The 21,412-nt window shown below is 48.3% G+C and overlaps 1 protein-coding gene across 3 annotated transcripts; it reads right to left on the bottom strand.

Annotated features, from left to right (window-relative positions):
• Positions 1–1,051: 1,051 nt before the first annotated feature.
• On the bottom strand, positions 1,052–19,013 carry REM1 (RRAD and GEM like GTPase 1). Of its 3 annotated transcripts, XM_058174646.1 has the most exons (6): positions 18,862–19,013; positions 14,649–15,057; positions 13,037–13,119; positions 7,707–7,917; positions 3,210–3,448; positions 1,052–2,952 (listed from the first exon to the last, which is right to left on the bottom strand). In XM_058174646.1, the coding sequence occupies exons 2-6, from the start codon at positions 14,977–14,979 to the stop codon at positions 2,941–2,943; spliced, it is 876 nt and encodes a 291-aa protein (XP_058030629.1). In that variant the 5' UTR covers positions 14,980–15,057; positions 18,862–19,013; the 3' UTR covers positions 1,052–2,940. The 3 variants fall into 3 exon arrangements, with proteins under 3 accessions (XP_058030629.1, XP_058030627.1, XP_058030628.1); XM_058174644.1 differs by having other exon boundaries at positions 1,054–3,448; XM_058174645.1 differs by having other exon boundaries at positions 1,054–3,448; positions 14,649–15,110; positions 18,862–18,937.
• Positions 19,014–21,412: the final 2,399 nt, after the last annotated feature.

Genomic DNA, 21,412 nt, shown 5'->3' with positions numbered 1-21,412 from the left:
AGCCAGGGAAGCCGGTGCTCCCCAGGTAAGTCCTGATGGTCCTTGTCCAAGTCGGGGGGCGCAGACACAACACAACGGCACTGGCGACCAATTTTCACACTTATGACCGTTGCAGCATCCCTTCAGACACTTGGCAACTGTCTCATACTTATGACAGCTCCGGTGTCCTGGGGTCATGTGATCCCCTTCTGCGACCCTCCGACCAGCAAAATCCATGGGGAAGCTAGATTCCCTCAAGGACGGAGTTAACTAACAACTGCAGCGCTTCACTCGGACCACTGTGGCAAGAAGGGTGGTAAAATGGGGCAAAACTCACTTAACGACCGTCCCACTTAGCAACGGAAACCTTGGGCTCATTGTAGTCGTAAGTCGAGGACTACCTGTACTTCAGTTTTAATGCCGGAAATACCGTTCGCAAGAAGGGACGTTCGGCTAATTACAATGCGAGAGGCGGCCGTATTTCAGAAAACTTTCCCGTTGAATTGCATTTTTTCCCCCTTTCCTTCTGCTTATCTGTGCTCGCCAGGGCTCAGCGACTGGCATCTGCCAAGCAGCCGGCTCCATTCCTGACCCAGCCTGGCACGAAGCCACTGGCCTGAATCTCAAAGATAGCGGGCAGCCCTGCAGAGCCACGAGGGCAAAAAAATCACACGCCTCGGGGAGCCGAAGGAATCAGGTGGGCTTCAGTCCCACGCTGTGGTCTCTTTCAGTGCTGGTACTCATCCACCAAATGTAAGCCAGAAAGCCCGAATTTCTTGGCACCTGTCTCAGATATGCAAAGGTGGTCGAGCCAAGGTGAGCCTCCCCTGAACAAATCCTGAGCAATCAGCTCAGGAGATTCAGGGGTGAAATGCTCCCGGTTCGGACCGGATCGCTCGATCCGGTAGCGATGGCAGCGGGTGGGTCGGAGAACTGGTAGCAAAAATCCCTGCCCCCCCCTCCCATGCCCAGCTGAGCCGTGTGATCATCAGAGGTTTTTTTTTTTTAACTTTTAAAAGCATTTTTTCTTCGGTTGAGAAAAAAATGCTTTTAAAAGTAAAAAAAAAAGCCTCTGATGATCGCGCGGCTCAGCTGGGATCGTCAGAGCCTTTTAAAAGCATTTTTTCTACAACCTTGTAGAAAAAATGCTTTCAAAAGTAAAAAAAGTTGGCCACGCCCACCAGTCACATTACACACACACACACCAAGCCACGCCCACAGAACCGGTAGTAACAAATTTTACAAATTTTCCTTCTCTGCCATTCCCTCCTGCTGCCCTCCCGTCTTTTACTACCGTAAAAATTGAATACCGCCCACAAAGGCAGAATAACAGAGTTTGGAAGGGACCTTAGAGGTCCTCTAGTCCAACCCCCTTCTCAAGCAGGAGACCCTACTCCAGACAAGTGGCTGTCCAGTCTCTTTTTAAAACCTCCAGTATTGGAGCACCCACAACTTCTGGTGGCAAGCAGTTCCACTGGTTAATTGTCCTCACTGTTAGGAAGTTTCTCCTTAATTCCAGGGTTGCTTCTCTCCTTGATGAGTTTCCACCCATTGTTTCTTTTCTTGAACGGTGATGCTGTGGAAAATAGGTGGACCCACCTCTCTTCTTTGGGGCAGCCCCTCAAATTTTGGAAGATTGTTATCATGTCACCCCTGGTCCTTCTTTTCATTAAACTCGCCCGACTAGGTGGCTCAGAGGCTAAGACACGGAGCTTGTCCATCAGAAAAGTCAGCCGTTCAGCGGTTCAAATCCTTAGTACAGGTTTCCTGCGTGAGAAGGGGGCTGGATTACAGGGGTCTCCAACCTTGGCAACTGTAAAACGTGTGGGCTTCAAGTTGAAGTCCACAAGTCTTAAAGTTGGCAAGGTTGGAGACCCCTGGACTAGATGACCTCCGAGGTCCCTTCCAACTCTGTTACTCTTAAGACATTCCCAAACCCTGCAACCATTCTTCATTCTTCATATGCTTTAGCCTCCAGTCCCGTCCCCCCCAAATTAATTGTTCTAACTGTCAGGAATTTTCTCCTTGGTTCCAGATTCTCCTTGGTTCAAGATTTCTCCTTGATTTCTTTCCATCCATTGTTTCTTGTCCTGCCTTCTGGTGCTTTAGTGACTCGATTGAAACCCCCTCATCTCTGTAACGGCCCCTCAAATATTGGAAGACTGCTGTCTTGTCACCCCTAAATCCTTATTTCAGTAGACAAGAGATATAGCCAGTTCCTGCAACTGTTCTTTGTATGTTTTAGCCTAAATCCTTTTGGTTGCTCTTCTCTGCACTCTTTCTAGAGTCTCCGCATCTTTTTTTATACTGTTATGACCAAAACTGAACGCAGTATTCGAAGCGTGGCCTTACCAAGGCCTTATAAAGCGGTATTAACACTTCACGTGATCTTGATTCTATCCCTCTGTTGATGCAGCCTAGAACAGGGGTCCCAGCTTTGCTGGCTGAGGAACTCTGGGAGTTGAAGTCCACAAGTCTTAAAAGTTGCCAAGGTTTGGAGACCCCTGGCCTAGAATTGGGTTGGTCTTTTTGGCGGCTGCAGCACACAGCTGGCTCATTTTTAAGTGATCGTCCACTAGGATTCCAAGATCCTTTTCGCAGTTACGGGCATTTGCAAAGCCATGCTAGGCACCAAGAGTGGTACTGAAGCAAGACCCCAATGCTTTATAATACAAGTGCTTTATGTTTATTTGTTAGGATTATAGCAAGATCAGATATCACCAACTTGTATAAAAGTCAACGTGTCACTTAGAAAGCAGAAGTATACCATTGGGCAGGTATATGGTGTTGCAAGCTTTCGGGAAAGTGCAGAAATATTTCTACAAACTGTTCTTGTGACTCTGTGGCAAAGAGGAGGGGGCATCGAGAGTAACACGTGTATCCAGAAGGTGTATGATAAGAGTAGACCATATATGGGCTTTTGTTTATTTCAACCAATTAGGATAACTTCTTCTTTTTTTCTTATGGCAATGTCTGTAACCAAAAAGTATAAAAGATTATGTTTAAGCCATGCTCGATGCTCAGACCTTTGTTTTCCACCCGAGTGGGGGTCTGTGTCCTATTTGCGCAAATAATAAATTAATTCTTGTTTCTCAAATCCTTCGTGGTCTTGTCTCCTCACTTTAATACGTAAGTTTTCTACAACAGTACAAGAGGGGGCGAGAGGACAAAGATTCCCCCCCGATTGTCTCTCACAGCACAGAAAGATCGTGGCATGACTTAGAACGGACCTTCAGGGCAACTTTCTGGTTGTTGCGCGCCACCAGCCGGTCCAGGAAACGGCGCACCTTCTTGGTCAAGCTCTCCTTGCGTTTGTAGAGTGACATGCGCCGCGCGTTGGCCTCTTTGCTGTCCTGGCGCAACCGGATCTGCCGCACGACCCCTTCGAAAAGTTCGGTCACGTTGTGCTGGAGGGCAGCGGAGGTCTCGATGAACTTGCAGTCGAAAACCACGGCACAGGCCCGGCCTTCTGCAAGGGGAAAATGCCAGGTGATGAGAACCCGCTGGGCAAGAGATTGATTGGTGTCTCTCTCTCTGGGCATCTTTTAAAACAGTGGGGGGTCTCTAAACCTTGTCCCCTTTAAGACTTGTGGACTTCAACTCCCAGAGTTCTTCAGCCAGGTCTCCAAAAATGGCAACTTTAAGCTCTGCTGAATTGGCTGGGGGATTCTGGGAGGTGAAGTCCAGAAGTCTTGAAGGGGCCAAGTTTGGAGACCTGTTTTAAAGCACAATTCATAACCGAGGAAATGTAGAAGGATCACTTCAGACATTAATGCTGTACAGCAAGGGTGTCAAACTCAAGGCCTGCGGACCAGTGGTGGGTTTCAATTTTTTTTTTACTAGCGGTTCTGTGGGTGTGGCTTGGTGGGCGTGGCGTGGCTTGGTGGGCGTGGCAGTGGAAGGATACAGCAAAATCCCCATTTCCTCCTGATCAGCTGGGTACCCGGGAGGCAGAGAATAGATGTGGGCGGGGCCAGTCAGAGGTGGTATTTGCTGGTTCTCCGAACTACTCAAAATTTCCGCTACCGGTTCTCCAGAACTGGTCAGAAGCGGCTGAAACCCATCTCTGCTGCGGACCAGATCTGGCCCGCAGGGTGCTTAGAACTGGCCCGTGTGGCCAGCCAGAAAATAGCAAAGGACCAGCTTGCAGTGCCTCTGCCAGCAATAATAAGGTGCTCCGTTTTGGCTGGCAATGTGTTGCGGAAGGCTGTCCCGGCCAAAAACGGGGCGCAGTGGGGCTGCACGCAGGGCCCCCATGCCCCATTTTTGGCTAGCATAGAGCCATCAAAGCTAAAAAAACAAAACAAAAGGAGAAACATTTGCACTTTTGCATTTGAGCATGCAAGAAGGGGCAGGAAAGGAGAAAGGGGAGAAAGGAAAGATGGGAAGGGAACAAGGAAGGAAAAAGAAGGAAAGAGAGGAAGGAAGAAGAAAGGAGAAGGAAAAAGGAAGGAAGGAAGGAAGGGAGGGAGGAAGGAAGGGAGGGAGGGAGGAAGGACTTTGCTTGTCAGAAGCCGTCTGGGAACGTCAGAAATGACGATCCCCTAAGACTGCAGTTGTTAAAAATTACATGCCTGTTGCAAAAACTTTGATCACGTGTCCTGGGGGGATTCTGCAAAAACCCCGAAGAATGCACATATGTCGCTTTTTTCAGTGGTGTTGTAATTTTGAACGGTCGCTAAAAGAATGGTCATAAGTCAAGGACACTCTGTAGCTAACAGGACGGTTTGGTCCTATAACCTCCGTTGAAAGCAACACCCGACAAAATTGGGGTGGGTGGGAGGGCTTCAGTCTTAGGTAGGAGGTGGTGAGGATAAGATAACCTTTATTGTCATTTATTTACTGGGGCACATTGGCCTGCTCTCAAAAGTGTACACAACACCCATATACAAATAGTTTATGCATACACACACACACACACATTTATATCATTGTCCACCTTGACTGCATAGCGGAAAGGTGAAGCGTGAGGATTTAAAGGGTTGATACTATAGGGAATAAAACTGACTGAATCTGGATGTTCTGCTTCGGGTACCACGAAGCCCCCTCCCGGAAGGTACGAAGAAGAACAGATCATGAACAGGATGTGTAGCATTCCAGACAATCCTGCGGACCCTGCTCAAACATCGCTTATATGACATGTCCTGGGTAGAAGGGCGTGAACTGCCAGTGAACTTTTCTGCTGTCCTCACCATTCTCTGCATTGCCTGCCTGTCCGAAGCAGTTAATGCTTCCAAAACAGACAGTAAAATGCCGTAGAACAGGATGCTCGCCATTGTCTCTGTATAGAAAGTGGTGAGGACAGAGGGAGGAAGGAAGAAAGTGGTGAGGACAGATGGAGGAAGGAAGGAAGTGGTGAGGACAGAGGGAGGGAGGAAGATTTACTAAAGGTAGCTTTTGTGCAATACATTCAATCAGGCCAAAAAAAAGAGGAAGGAAGAGAGGAAGGAAGAAGAAAGGAGAAGGAAAAAGGAAGGAAGGAAGGAAGGGAGGGAGGAAGGAAGGGAGGGAGGGAGGAAGGACTTTGCTTGTCAGAAGCCGTCTGGGAACGTCAGAAATGACGATCCCCTAAGACTGCAGTTGTTAAAAATTACATGCCTGTTGCAAAAACTTTGATCATGTGTCCTGGGGGGATTCTGCAAAAACCCTGAAGAATGCACATATGTCGCTTTTTTCAGTGGTGTTGTAATTTTGAACGGTCGCTAAAAGAATGGTCATAAGTCAAGGACACTCTGTAGCTAACAGGATGGTTTGGTCCTATAACCTCCGTTGAAAGCAACACCCGACAAAATTGGGGTGGGTGGGAGGGCTTCAGTCTTAGGTAGGAGGTGGTGAGGATAAGATAACCTTTATTGTCATTTATTTACTGGGGCACATTGGCCTGCTCTCAAAAGTGTACACAATACCCATATACAAATAGTTTATGCATACACACACACACACACACACACACACATTTATATCATTGTCCACCTTGACTGCATAGCAGAAAGGTGAAGCGTGAGGATTTAAAGGGTTGATACTATAGGGAATAAAACTGACTGAATCTGGATGTTCTGCTTCGGGTACCACGAAGCCCGCTCCCGGAAGGTACGAAGAAGAACAGATCATGAACAGGATGTGTAGCATTCCAGACAATCCTGCGGACCCTGCTCAAACATCGCTTATATGACATGTCCTGGATAGAAGGGCGTGAACTGCCAGTGAACTTTTCTGCTGTCCTCACCATTCTCTGCATTGCCTGCCTGTCCGAAGCAGTTAATGCTTCCAAAACAGACAGTAAAATGCCATAGGACAGGATGCTCGCCATTGTCTCTGTATAGAAAGTGGTGAGGACAGAGGGAGGAAGGAAGAAAGTGGTGAGGACAGAGGGAGGAAGGAAGAAAGTGGTGAGGACAGAGGGAGGAAGGAAGATTTACTAAAGGTAGCTTTTGTGCAATACATTCAATCAGGCCAAAAGAGAGAGGAAGGAAAGAGAGGAGAGAGAGAGAGAGAGAGAGAGAGAGAGAGAGAGATGGCAGACTCCCAAGTGCCAGTTAAAAAAAACTTTTAAAACTTTTTTTTAAACTGGCCTAAGGAATCTTAAATTGAAGGATTCTTTCATGCAGCACCGAAAGCTTGGTTAGAGCTGTATGTTCACCGGCTCAAGGTCGACTCGTCCTTCCCTCCTTCCAAAGTCAGTAAAACGAGGACTCAGGTTGTTGGGAGCAAGAGGCAGACTCTGCAAACCACTTAGAGAGGCCTGGAAAGCACTATGAAGCGGCTTATAAGTCTAAGGGCTATTGCCATACCTACATATATAAAGGTTGACCAACAAGTGCATAACACCAGAAGTGGGATGAGAAAATCAGGAAATTGTTGTCTCACTGATTTTGGCCGTGCAGGGGAATTCTCTGGAGAAAGCAGTTATGTTGAGAAGAGTTAGCGGTAAAAGGCAACCAGGCCGCCAAAGAATTCGGTGGCCGGACACCGTCAAAGCTGACACCAGCCAGAGCATCGGAAAATTCAAGGAAGCAGCGCAAGATCGGGAGGCGTGGAGAGACCGCCTGGCCCAGAGAAGAGAGCAGAATTACAGAGCTGGAAGGGACCTTGAAGGTCTTCTAGACCAACCCCCTGCTCAGGCAGGAGACCCTTCAGATAAGTGGCTGTCCAATCTTTTCTTAAAATGTCCAGTGATGGAGAACCCCTAACTTTCTTTCTCTTTCTCTTTCTCTTTCTTTTTCTTTTCCTTCCTTCTTTTCCTTTCCTTTCCTTTCTTTCCCATCTCTCCGTTCTTCCTTCCTTCCTTCCTTTCTCCCTGTTTCTTCCTTCGTCTCTCTTTCTCTTTCTTTCTCTTTTTTCTTTCTCTTTCTTTCTTTTCCTTCCTTCCTTTTCTTCTTTTCCTTTCCTTTCTTTCCCATCTCTCCGTTCTTCCTTCCTTCCTTTCTCCCTGTTTCTTCCTTCCTTCCTTTCTCCCTCTTTCTTTCTTTCTTTCTTTCTTTCTTCCTTCCTCTCTCTTTCTCTTTCTTTTCCTTCCTTCCCTTCCCTTCCCTTTTCTTTCCTCCCTCTCTTCCTCCCCCTGAAGAACTAAAGAAGCTTCTTGGCTGAGAACCAAAACATTTCCAAGGAAACCCCCCCCTAGAAAGTCCAGTTTCCTTTTGGAAAAGCGTCTCTCGGACCACCGTGACCTGAATGACGGAGACCCTCCAGGGACCTTCAGGAACCAGCTTGGCCCCTTGTGGACTTACCTTCCACCGAGACTTCCCGGGAGCGCACCAGGTCGGTCTTGTTCCCTACCAGGATGATGGGCAGGTTCTCCGCTTGCCGGGTCCTCCGAAGTTGGATGCGCAGCTCCGAAGCGCTCTCAAAGCTGCCCCGGTCGGTGATGGAGTAGACAATCACATACGCGTCTCCCACCTGCATGCAGTGGTTGTGCAGCCAGTTGTCTTCGCCCGACGACTGCAAGAAGAGGGGACGAGAAGGGTGCTCGCAAGAGGGGAAGGGGTCTCCTTTGCCCTCTGCCCCACCCTGATCCACGCCCAGCGTTTTGACCCCACAGTGAGAGGAATAAATCTCGCCATCCTTTCCTTGCTAGCGGTGGGGCGGCGGCCTAGAGGTGGAGCTCTCGCCTCACAATCAGAAGGCTGCGGGTTCGATCCTAGGTAGAGGCAGATATTTCTCTCTCTGGTCACATGGAGAATATATCTGCTGAACAAAACTCAGTACTGGGGACAGGAAAGGCATCCGGCCAGTAAAACACTCAGCTCCATTCAGCTGCCCCAAACTCCACCCCGCAAGGGATTACGGGCAGGGGTGAAATTTAGTTCCCGTGTTTCTGTGAAAAATAAGACATGTCCGGATAATAAGCCCAATCGGGCTTTTCAGCGCATGCGATAATATAAGCCACTGTCGCAAAATAAGCCCCCCCCCAACTACTTACAGGCAGGTCCCACCATTTCCTCTGGTTGCTTGCCGCGCAACCAAAATGAGTTGAGGAGGCGAGGCCGGAAGGAGGGGCAAGGGGGGGACATGCCCTCCCCTCCCTGTTCTTTGCACCGCCCGAGCGGCCCAACACCTCCCACTCCCACCCCAATGGCAATAGCAGCCTGCCTGCTTCCCTTCCTCGCGGGTGACAGGTGGGGCCGGGGAGAAACAAGATGCGTGGAGCGAGAGGTGGCTCCCCTTGCTGTCTCTTCTCCCCCCCACTCGTCGGGCATGGAAGGGCTCCTGCCTCCCGCTTAGCCATCCGCCCCCTTTAGGGATGCAATTTGGGGGTGGCAGGTGGGCATGTGCAGAGGGTCAAAAATGGGAGGTGATGATGTCCAGATGGGTGGGCGGAGCCTCCCACCACCGGCGCTACAGGTTCACCCGAGCCAGATAGAACTGGCTGAATTTCACCACTGATTCTGGGGTCATTAAAAGGAGACGATGATGACGATAACATAATAACAGAGTTGGAAGGGACCTTGGAGGTCTTCTAGTCCAACCCCCTGCCGAGGCAGGAAACCCTACACCATCTCAGTCAAATGGCTATCCAACATTTTCTTAAAAATTTCCAGTGTTGGAGCATTTACAGCTTCTGCAGGCAAGTCTTTCCACTGATTCATCGTTCTAACTGTCAGGAAATTTCTCCTTAGTTCTTAGTTGCTTCTCTCCTTGAATAGTTTCCACCCATTGCTTCTTGTTTTACCCTCAGGGGCTTTGGAGAATAGTTTGACTCCCTCTTCTTTGTGGCAACCCCTGAGATATTGGAAGACTGCTATCATGTCTCCCCTAGTCCTTCTTTTCATTAGACTAGACATACCCAGTTCCTGCAACCGTTCTTCATATGTTTTAGCCTCCAGTCCCCTCATCATCTTTGTTGCTCTTCTCTGCACTCTTTCTAGAGTCTCAACATCCTTTTTACATCGTGGCGACCAAAACTGGATGCAGGATTCCAAGTGTGGCCTTACCAAGGCATTATAAAGTGGCACTAACACTTCACGTGATCTTGATTCTATCCCTCTGTTGATGCAGCCCAGAACTGTGTTGGCTTTTTTCGCAGCTGCTGCACACGGCTGGCTCATATCTAAATGGTTGTCCACTAGGACTCCAAGATCCCTCTCACAGGTACTACTATTGAGCAAGGTACCACATATCCGGTACCTGTGCATTTTGGGTTTTTTGCCTAAATGTAGAACTTTACTTTTTTCACTGCTAAAATTTCATTTTAACATAATATAACATAACATCAGAGTTGGAAGGGACCTTGGAGGCCTTCTAGTCCAACCCCCTGCCCAGGCAGGAAACCCTACATCATTTCAGGCAAATGGCTATCCAACATTTTCTTAAAAATTTCCAGTGTTGGAGCATTTACAACTTCTGCAGGCAAGTCATTCCACTGATTAATTGTTCTAACTGTCAGGAAATTTCTCCTTAGTTCTAAGTTGCTTCTCTCCTTGATGAGTTTCCACCCATTGCTTCTTGTCCTGCCTTCAGGTGCTTTGGAGAATAGTTTGACTCCCTCTTCTTTGTGGCAACCCCTGAGATATTGGAACACTGCTATCATGTCTCCCCTAGTCCTTCTTTTTTTAAACTAGACATACCCAGTTCCTGCAACCGTTCTTCATATGTTTTATCCTCCAGTATTTTGTTAGATAGCACCCAATGTTCAAATCTGTCATAACAATCCTTTTCTTGCTAGCACAAAGTACAGGTAGCCTGCAACTCACAACCTTTGGTTCACCGACCGTTCGGAGTTACAACAGCCCTGAAAAAAAAGTGACTTATGGCTGTTTTCGCACTTACGACGGCTGCAGCATCCGTGCAGGTCACGTGATCAAAATTCAGACGCTTGGTAACAGTCTCATATTTATGACGGCTGCAGCGACCGGGGGCGGGGTGGATGGGGAGGAGTTGTCACGTGATCTCCTTTTGCGGCCTTCCGGCAAGCAAAGTCCCTGGGGAAGCCGGATTCATTGAACGACCGTGTGACTCGTTTTACAAGCGAAGCGATTCGCTTAGCAACAGCGGCAAGGAAGTTCGTAAAATGGGGCGTAGCTCACTTAACAACCGTCTCGCTTAGCGATGGAAATTTTGGGCTCAATTGTGGATGTAAGTCGAGGAGTACCTGTACCTGGAGCACCCCATCGCACAGGTGAGCAGTTTGTGTAGGCAGCCAGGTGAGGACAGGGCCAAAACATAACATAACATAACAACAGAGTTGGAAGGGACCTTGGAGGCCTTCTAGTCCAACCCCCTGCCCAGGCAGGAAACCCTACACCATCTCACGTCAGATGGTTATCCAACATTTTCTTAAAAATTTCCAGTGTTGGAGCATTCACAACTTCTGCAGGCAAGTCGTTCCACTGATTAATTGTTCTAACTGTCAGGAAATTTCTCCTTAGTTCTAAGTTGCTTCTTTCTTTGATCAGAAAAGATACCCGTTGCTTGATTACCTGAGCGCAGGTGATTTCCTAGGAAGGCCACTGCCAGTGCTGAACTAAGAATTAATTAAATTGAATTCATTCGTTTGTTTCTTGACTTTGTTATTTTTATACAAATAACTCAAAGTGGTAGACGTGTACAACCCAACTTCCTATTTTCCAAACAACGATCCTGTGATGTGAGATGGGCTGAGAGAGAGAGAGAGAGAGGCTGGTCCAAGGTCACTTAGCCAGCTTTCACACCTAAGGCGGAACTAGAACTCACAATCTCCTGGCGTTTGAACCAAAGTCACCTAGCCGGCTTTCCTGCCTAAGGTGGGACTAGAACTCACTGTCTCCTGGGGATTGGCCCAAGTCACCCAGCAGGATTTCTTGCCAAAGGCAGGATTAGAACTCTAGGCCTCTGGTGGCTCAGACTGCTAAGACAGTCTGTTATTAACAGCAGCTGCTTGCAATTACTGCAGGTTCAAGTCCCACCAGGCCCAAGGTTGACTCAGCCTTCCATCCTTTATAAGGGAGGTAAAATGAGGAGCCAGATTGTTGGGGGCAATAAAAGTTGACTTTGTATATAATATACAAATAGGATGAAGATTATTGCTTGACATAGTGTAAGCCGCCCTGAGTCTTCAGAGAAGGACGGGATATAAATGCAAATAAAAAAACAAAACTCACAGTCTCCTGGGGATTGGCCCAAGTCACTCAGCCAGATTTTACACCTAAGGCGGAACTAGAACTCACCGTCTCCTAGTGATTGGCTCAAAGTCATCCAGTCAACTTTCATGCCTAAAGAGGGACTAGAACTCACTGTCTCCCGTTGATTGGCCCAAAGTCACCCAGCCGGCCTTCATGCTAAGGTAAGACTTGAACTCAGGGTTTCCGGCTTTCTAGTCTAGTTCCTTAACCAACAGACCAAAGCAAGACCCTCCTGCAAAGTTTGACAGTGTCAACATTGGTGTTTCTCAGTCTTGGCAACTTTAAGACAGGTGGTGCAAGTCCCTCTCTCTCTCAGCCCAGCCCACCTCACAGGGTTGTTGGGGGGAAGAAATAGGAGAAAGTTGTGTTGGATATATCGGAGGTGCGGTATGCAACGAAATTACATCTTAACGTAGGCCAATTAGTGTACATTTAAAGCGACAACAAAGTTATTCTAAGTGGAAATAGATTCAGTGCCTTGAGTTCTTTGCAAAAATAATAACGGCAGGATACAAAGAAATAAAGGAATTTTGTCTACCGGTCAGGAAGAGCTCTTTGCAAATTTTCTCCTTCCGCGAAAAATGCAGGCTCCCTTACCTGTTTGAGAAAGGCTGGCCTGGCTCCCTAGGTCAGATCACGCCCACCTACCCAGGGATACAAATCCAGCAGGTTCTGACAGGTTCTGGAGAACCAGTAGCAGAAATTTTGAGCAGTTCAGAGAACCGGAAAATACCACCTTTGGCTGACCCCAGAGTGGGGTAGGAATGGAGATTTTGCAGTATCCTTCCCCCAGGAGTGGGGAGGGAATGGGGATTTTGCAGTATCCTTCCCCCAGGAGTGGGGAGGGAATGGGGATTTTGCAATATCCTTCCCCTGGAGTGGGGTGGGAATGGAGATTTTAAATATCCTTCTCCCAGGAGTGGGGTGGGAATGTGGATTTTGCAGTATCCTTCCCCCAGGAGTAAGATGGGAATGGAGATTTTAAATATCCTTCTCCCAGAAATGGGGTGGGAATGGAGATTTTAAATATCCTTCTCCCAGGAGTGGGGTGGGAATGTGGATTTTGCAGTATCCTTCCCCCAGGAGTAAGATGGGAATGGAGATTTTAAATATCCTTCTCCCAGAAATGGGGTGGGAATGGGGATTTTGCAGTATCCTTCCCCCAGGAGTGGGGAAGGAATGGAGATTTTACAATATCCTTCCCCAAGGAGTGAGATGGGAATGGAGATTTTTCAATATCCTTCCCCCAGGAGTGGGGAGGGACTGGGGATTTTGCAGTATCCTTCCCCTGCACTGGGCTGGAAATGGGAATTTTGCAGTATCCTTCCCCCTGGAGTGAGGTGGGAATGGAGAATTTACAATATCCTTCCCCTGCCACGCCCACCAAGCTAAACCACGCCCACCAAGCCACGCCCACAGAACCGGTAGTACAAAAAACTGGATTTCCCCACTGCCCCTACCCGCTTCTCAGCTTCCCAAGGATCAATCACTACCAGCGTGGTCTCCTCTCCGTCCACGGACAAAGTGCGCTCGAAGGTGTCATCTGGAAGAAAGCAGAAGAAACAAAACCGGGCGCAGAGATGATTAACTGCTTCAGAATTCGCAATCAAGAGACGAGACCCAGAGAATCGCAACCGTCCCAGACTCCAAAAACAGGGAGGGAGCCACTGGGAGCAGCCATTGCAGAAAACAGGTGGGCAAGTGGTGGAAATGAGACCGCAACGATGCTAAAATCAACACTGTCAGACTATTTACTGAATCTGCACTACTATTAATCTTCTCATAGTTCCCATCACCAATCTCTTTCCACTTATGACTGTATGACTATAACTTGTTGCTGGCAATCCTTATGATTTATATTGATATATTGACCATCAATTGTGTTGTAAATGTTGTACCTTGATGAAGGTATATTTTCTTTTATGTACACTGAGACCATATGCACCAAGACAAATTCCTTGTGTGTCCAATCACACTTGGCCAATAAAAAATTCTATTCTATTCTATTCTATTCTAAAAGTCACCAACCTTAGGACAACTTTGGGGTCCTTGGTGCTTTCTGAGCTTGGTTGCTTTCTTACAGATGTTGCGTGGCCCAATTAGGGAACGTTGTCAATACTAGAAGGAAGGGGGGGGGGGTTGCAGAGAGGAGGAGGAAGGGGAAGAGGAGAAGGAGGAGGAGGAAGAGGAGGAGGACTGTGGGGTCCTTAGGGCTCTCTGAGCATGCTTGTTTTCCTGCAGATGTTTCATGACCCAACTATCGAACATCATCAATACTAGAAGGAAGGGGGGTTGCAGAGAGGGAAAGGAGGAGGAGGAGGAAGGGGAAGAGAAAAAAGGAGGAAGAGGAAGAGAAGAAGGACGATGACTCTGGGGTCCTTGGTGCTCCCTGAGCTTGGTTGTTTCCCTGCAGATATTTCATGACCCAACTTGGTAACATTATCAGTGCTTGGAAGGGAGTGTGGATTAAAGGAGGAGGAGGAGGAGGAGTGGAGGAGAAGCGGGAGAGGAAGCAAAGAGAAGGGGAGGGGGGAGGAGGAGGAGGAGGACTGTGGTATCCTTGGTGCTCTCTGAGCTGGGTTATTTTTCTTGCAGACGTTTCAGGACCCAACTAGGTAACACCATCCATGCAACCCTTCTCCCCATTCTAGCACGGATGACGTTCCCTAGCTGGGCCATGAAAAAACACCTGCAAGAAAACAAGCTCCGAGACCCCCGCCAAGTTCGAATCCTGAGTTAGAAAGATTCCTGGGGAATCTTAAAAAAATTAAATTAAAATAATTAAATAATTAACTTTAAATGAATTAAATTAAATTAATTCCTTGGGGAATCTTAAAATAATTCTTCATTTTTCCCCCACACATCTCCCGGATGCTCTTCCGCCCTCTCCACTTACAGCCTTCAGGGCTTCTTGGAGAAATTAATCTGCCTCCTGTCGGGTCACAGATCACCCACAAAAGGGGAGATCATCAGGCCCACGGTTTTCTCCCCCAACCCACCCCCAAAAAAGCGTAGCAAAATTCTGGGTCTCGCCCCCACCCGCCAGGGAAGAGTAACAGACCCCCCCCCTACCTCTCTGCTGTTCCAGCGAGTCCTTTTCTTGCACCTCGGCAAAGAGGCTCACAAGGGTACTCTTGCCCACCCCGGGGTCACCGAGCAGGACCACGTGGTAGAGGGAGCCACAGGATTCCTCCGAGCTGGAGGATTCGGACCGCCAGGCCCCGCAGGGCTCCGGGAGGCGGGCTCGGGGTTCGCAGGATAAAGACTGTCCCAGCGGAGGGTGGCAAAGCTCAGCCCGCCTGCTCCTGGGGTCCAGCCTCTCCCGATGAGAAGCCGGGAGAGGGGTGCTGGCCCTTCGCTGGCACGGACCCCCGGTGTTGCCCCGCTGGATGTTCAGCGTCATCTTCTGCCCCGGAGAATCGGTCCACGGTTAGCTTTGCGGCTCTGGTGAAAAAGGGGATCCTCCTGTTGTCCAAAGCACCTGAAGGCAGGACGAGAAAGGACGGATGGAAACTCATCCAGGAGAGAAGCAATCTGGAATTGAGGAGAAACTTGCTAACAGTGAGGACAATTTTTTTAAATTTTTTTTAAAATTTGCATTTCTATCCCGCCCTTCTCCGAAGACTCAGGGCGGCTTACACTATGTCAAGCAATAGTCTTCATCCATTTGTATATTATATACAAAGTCAACTTATTGCCCCCCCACAACAATCTGGGTCCTCATTTTACCTACCTTATAAAGGATGGAAGGCTGAGTCAACCTTGGGCCTGGTGGGACTTGAACCTGCAGTAACTGCAGGCAGCTGCTGTTAATAACAGACTGCATTAGTCTGTTGAGCCACCAGAGGCCCAATTCACCAGTGGAACTATTTGCCACTGGAAGTCGAGGGTTCTCCACCATCGGAGGTTTTTAAGAAGTGGTTGAACAACCGTTTGTCTGAAGTGGTGGTATAGGGTCTCCTGCTCAAGCAGTGGATTGGACTAGAACAGGGGTCTCCAACCTTGGCAACTTTAAGCCTGGAGGACTTCAACTCCCAGAATCCCCCAGCCAGCAAAGCTGAAGTCCTCCAGGCTTAAAGTTGCCAAGGTTGGAGACCCCTGGACTAGAGGACCTCCAAGGTCCCTTCCAACTCTATTCTGAATTGAACAGCTTCATGAAAAGAAGGACTAGGGGTGACACAATAGCAGTGTTCCAATATCTCAGGGGCTGCCCCAAAGAAGAGGAAGTCAAGCTATTCTCCAAAGCACCTGAAGGCAGGACAAGAAACAAGGGATGGAAACTAATCAAGGAGAGAAGGAACCTGGAATTCAGGAGAAACTTGAAGAACAGAAGAAAGGGAAAAGGAGAGGAAGAAAGGGAGGGGAAATAAGAGTAGGAGAGAAGGTTAGAAGGGAGGAAGAAGGGAGGTGTGGGGGAAAGGAAGGGGAAGGAGAGGAGGGGAAGGAGAGGAGGAAAGAAAGTAGAAGAGAAGAAGGGAGGAAAGGGAAAGAGAGGAGAAGGAGAAGAAGGATTGTTGTAAAAATAAGGGAGATAGAATGGTAAAAGAGCAACCCTGAATATACTTAAATTGTTTAGGGTGAAGAACGAACTAATATGAAAGTCAAAAGAGAATATGGATGATTAACAATAGATAAAAGACTGTACATTTAAGACATGTTTATGAGAAATAAAAATAAAAAACTTTTTCAAAAAAAAAATACAAGAGCCCCCCCAAAAAACCTGACTTACAACCATGTTTCAACTTACAACCATTGCAGTCATACACACACCCGCCCAGCCACATGACCAAAATTTGGGAGTTTGGCAACTTGGGCATGTATTTAGTAGAAACCTTCAAATTTCTAGGTTCTATCATATCGCAAGATCTAAAATGGACAGCTAACATCAAAAACATCATTAAAAAAGGACAACAAAGAATGTTCTTTCTGTGCCAACTCAGTAAGCTCAAACTGCCCAAGGAGCTGCTGATCCAGTTCTACAGAGGAATTATTGAGTCTGTCATTTGCACCTCTATAACTGTCTGGTTCGGTTCTGCAACCCAACAAGAAAGACACAGACTTCAGAGGATAATTAGAACTGCAGAAAAAATAATTGCTACCAACCTGCCTTCCATTGAGGACCTGTATACTGCACGAATCAAGAAGAGGGCCGTGAAAATATTTGCAGATCCCTCGCATCCTGGACATAAACTGTTTCAACTCCTACCCTCAAAACGACGCTATAGAGCACTGCACACCAGAACAACTAGACACAAGAACAGTTTTTTCCCGAAGGCCATCACTCTGCTAAACAAATAATTCCCTCAACACTGTCAGACTATTTACTGAATCTGCACTACTATTAATCGTTTCATAGTTCCCATCACCAATCTCTTTCCACTTATGACTGTATGACTATAACTTGTTGCTGGCAATCCTTATGATTTATATTGATATATTGATCATCAATTGTGTTGTAAATGTTGTACCTTGATGAACGTATCTTTTCTTTTATGTACACTGAGAGCATATGCACCAAGACAAATTCCTTGTGTGTCCAATCACACTTGGCCAATAAAAATTCTATTCTATTCTATTCATAAGCGCACAAACGTGCCTACCGTTCCTGTCCTATTGTTTTTCTTTTCTTCTTCCTATATATATGCTTATACCTCCTTATATTTACCCATATATGTGTTTATTTACTATATAATCTTTTTGTATGATACCTACATATATTGTTGTGACAAAATAAAATAAATAAAATAAAAATAAATAAAAAATAGAATAAACCCTGTGCTCAAGCAGGAGACCCTTACAGAATAACAGAGCTGGAAGGGAACTCAGAGGTCTTCCAGCCTAACCCCTTCTATCTCAGGCAGGAGACCCCATAACGTTCCAGACAAATGGCTGTCCAAACTCTTCTTGAAAACCTCCAGTGATGGACCACCCACGACTTCTGGTGGCTTGTAGTTCCACTGGTTCATTCTCACCGTCAGGAAATTTCTCCTTAGTTCTAGGTTGCTTCTCTCCTTAACAGAACAACAGAATAACTTTCTTTGCTGGCCGAGAGATTCTGGGAGTTGAAGTCCACAAGGCTTAAAGTTGTCAAGGTTGGAGACCCATGTTCTAGTCCAACCCCTGCTCAAGCAAGAGACCCTCAAGGAAGAGACCCTCCTTAAAAGCCTCCAGTATTGGAGCACCCACATTTTCTGGAGGCAAGTCGTTCCACTGATGACTCAAATTAATCCAGTTCATTTGCTTGCAGATTTCGGTCTGCTACCTCGGCTTTTAATTTCAATTTAATCTCAGTACCTGGATCCTCTTTTGGGCGGAAGAAGAAGCCCATTAGCCCACAAGTGAAATAAAAATATCACGAAGCCCATCGTCCTTTTTGGTCCTTTAGCGCTCTCGTTCTCTCCCCCTCCCTCCCTCCCTCCCTCCCCTCTTTCTCTCCCTCCCTGGGTTGCAATCCAACTCTGGTTTCTTGCCAGGGCACCAGTAACCCAACGCCCGGCCAGGCTGGTTTTGCCAGCTCCCTGCTTCCAAAACACGGTTAAAAATTCAAACAGGAGAGCAGTTTCCGATTGTCACCCGCGGCATACAGTTACACGCGCGCTCCGCAAAGGCTGGCCGCAGCCGACTTGCCATCGGCCGCCTCCGGGAGCCCAGGCTAGTAAGGTTCGGGCGGGGGGGAAGGCGAAGGTGCACCTGAGCACGTGCAAAGCGCGTCGCCCTGCTTTCCCACGGGGGTAATTCCCAAAGGGGGCCCGCGCTTCGATTTGTGGGGGTGGGTGGGTGGGGGTCACAAATCCAGGGGTATCCGACCTTGCCAACTTTTAAGACTTGCGGAGTCCAACTAGTTTACAGGTTAAGAGAGTCGGAAGGGGGCCTTGGAGGTCATCTAGTCCAACCCCCAATCCAAGCAGGAGACCCTACACCGTTTCTGGCAAAGTCCAGTCTCTTCTTGAAAAGCTTCCAGGGAATGAAGTTCCCACGACTTCCTTCCGATGGCAACTTCTGTTCCATCGCTGGAGGGTTCCAAAACTGCCCAAATTGCAGACCCCTCCTCTACCCTCTCTTTAATGGGGGTGGGTGGGTCCGGAATCCTTCTCCCCCCCCCCAGAAACCTCGCCAAAAATCAGTCACGGGTGGAAAGTTTTCCAAGGCACTCTGCATAGCCTCGGGGGTCCTCTCGCCCGCATCTGGGGAGGGGGGGTTGGCTCTAAAAGTTGCAGGAGGGGCTCCGCTGGAGCGGGGGTCGCGCGCTACTCCACCCACCCACCTACTCACTCCGGTGGCTTACCAACTGGACGGGGTCGCTCTCGGGGATCCTCCGGCCGCCTCCAACCTTGCGCCCGGTCCAGCAGCCCGGTCCGGCTTCATGGCGCAGCGTCGGCTGCGGCGGGGCAGGACAGGCGGGGAACTTTTAAGCGGAGCGGAGGCGACCCCGCCCCGTCGCAGCTGCGGGCGGGACACACCCCCTGCGACCCAGATAGACCCCCCTCCCTTTCCCTCCCTCCCTCCCTCCCTGCCGCCGCCCTTCCCAAACAGGGCGAGGAGAAGGGGGTCTCTTGAGAGCATGCAGACGGCTGGGCAGGGGTCTCCCTGGGCTGAGCCGGGGAGGGGAGCCGAGCCCTGCAGAAAAGTGAATTGATGCTCTTGCGGGCATGGCTCAGTAACAACCCCATCTGGGAAGACCCAGGCTGGCCCGGGTCTCAGCCGTCTCCACTTGGCGCTGCCAAGCTGGTTTTCCTTGGAAACTCACATTCCGAAAGGGACCTTGGAGGTCTTCTAGCCCAACCCCCTGCTCAAGCAGAAGACCCTACACAATTGTGGACCAAATGTCTGTCTCTTCTTGAAAGCACCAGGTGAAATCCAGCAGGTTCTGGAGAACCAGTCGTGGAAATTTTGAGTAGTTTGGAGAACCGGCAAATACCACTTCTGGCTGGCCCCAGGAGTGGGGAGGGAATGGAGATTTTGCAGTAACCTTCTTCTGGAGTGGGGAGGGAATGGAGATTTTGCAGTAACCTTCTTCTGGAATGGGGAGGGAATGGAGATTTCGCAGTATCCTTCCCCTGGAGTGGGGAGGGAATGGAGATTTCGCAGTATCCTTCCCCTGGAGTGGGGAGGGAATGGAGATTTCGCAGTATCCTTCCCCTGGAGGGGAGGGAATGGAGATTTTGCAGTATCCTTCCCAAGGAGTGGGGAGGGAATGGAGATTTTGCAGTAACCTTCCTCTGGAGTGGGGAGGGAATGGAGATTTTGCAGTAACCTTCCCAAGGAGTGGGGAGGGAATGGGGATTTTGCCGTATCCTTCCCCTGCCACGCCCACCAAGCCACGCCCACAGAACCGGTAGTAAAAAAAATTTCACCACTGCTTGAAAGCTTCCAGTGATGGAGCTACCCACAACGTCTGGTGGCAAGTAGTTCCATTGCTTAATAGTCCTCCCTGTCAGGAAATTTCTCCTTAGTTCCAGGTTGCTTCTCTCCTGGATTAGTTTCCATCCCTTGCTTCTTGTCCTGCTGTCGGGTGGTTTGGAAAATAAGTTGACCCCCTCCTTTTTTCATGGAAGTCGTGGAAGCCGCTACCCTGTCACTCCTTCCAATTTCGTTATTCTGTATTTGGGATCCAGATGGCTCCCTGGGGCCCTTCAGAGGACCATGAGAGACCAAGGGGGATCTGTGAGAAAGGATTTAATGAGAGCAGCAGATGCTCAGCCCTCCATTGCAATGTGGATGCTCACCAGGAACTTCCCATCCCAATCCCAGCGTGGAATTTTTCAGAAAATGTGCATTTTTAAAAAGATCCCTCCTCCTCTGTTTTTATTCCGAGTTCACCCAGGAGAAGGTAGTTCTTGAATTAAGCCCTCTCCAAGGCCATTGAACGCTGCAGGTAAACCCTGACTTGTGACCAAAACTGACAAGGATTAGCTGTATTTACATTTATTTGTATTTATTTATTTACTACCTGACTTTATTGGTTTTTTTGTTTTATTTTTTATTTTTTATTTGCATTTATATCCCGCCCTTCTCCGAAGACTCAGGGCGGCTTACACTATGTCAAGCAATAGTCTTCATCCATTTGTATATTATATACAAAGTCAACTTATTGCCCCCAACAATCTGGGTCCTCATTTTACCTACCTTATAAAGGATGGAAGGCTGAGTCAACCTTGGGCCTGGTGGGACGAGAACCTGCAGTAATTGCAAGCAAGCTGCATAAACTCACACAGTATAGTCCTCAACGTACGACCACAATTGGGCTCAACGTTTCCGTTACTAAGTGAGACGGCTGCTCGACGAGGTCGGTTTCATTTTATGACCCGTCTCTTGCCCCAGGTGTTAACTCTGAACGGTCGCTAAGTGAATGGCGGCAAGTCGAGGACTACCAAAGTTGCCAAAATTTTGCATTTGCTCCAATTTTTTTTTCCTTTTCATCTGCGATTCTCTTTCTGCTCCGTTTCAGACCGAAAGCTTCAGGTCTCTCTGTCTTCAAGGAGACGTTTCATGATTTGGACCGGATATCCTTAATAAATTAGTCGCTTTGATGTAAATGGAATAGAATAGAATGAATGAGCTGGAAGGGACATTTGAGGTCTTCTAGTCCAGCCCCCTGCTCAAGCAGGAGAACCTATACGATTTCAGATAAGTGACTGTCTAGATTCTTCTTAAAAACTTCCAGTGGTGAGGCGCCCGCAACTTCTGGTGGCATGCTGTTCCCCTGGTTAATTGTCCTCACCGTTAGGATGTTTCTTCTGAATTCCAGGTTGTTTCTCTCTTTGATTAGCTAGAGCAGAACAGAGCAGAGCACAGCAGAGTTGGAAGGGACCTTGGAGGTCTTCTAGTCCAGTCCT

The sequence above is a fragment of the Ahaetulla prasina genome, chromosome 3 (assembly GCF_028640845.1).
Source record: "Ahaetulla prasina isolate Xishuangbanna chromosome 3, ASM2864084v1, whole genome shotgun sequence".
Lineage (NCBI taxonomy): Eukaryota > Metazoa > Chordata > Lepidosauria > Squamata > Colubridae > Ahaetulla > Ahaetulla prasina.
This window is presented reverse-complemented; position numbering and strand designations above follow the sequence as displayed.

Bases quoted from the DNA above. Each gene is read 5' to 3' on its own strand.
- REM1 (XM_058174644.1), bottom strand. From the start codon at position 14,979: ATGACGCTGAACATCCAGCGGGGCAACACCGGGGGTCCGTGCCAGCGA. The intron at 7,918-13,036 runs GTAGGGGCAGTG...CTCTTCTTGCAG, and splicing joins CTTGGGAAGCTGAGAAGCGG to TCGTCGGGCGAAGACAACTG. The intron at 3,449-7,706 runs GTAAGTCCACAA...TTCCCCTTGCAG, and splicing joins CCGGGAAGTCTCGGTGGAAG to AAGGCCGGGCCTGTGCCGTG.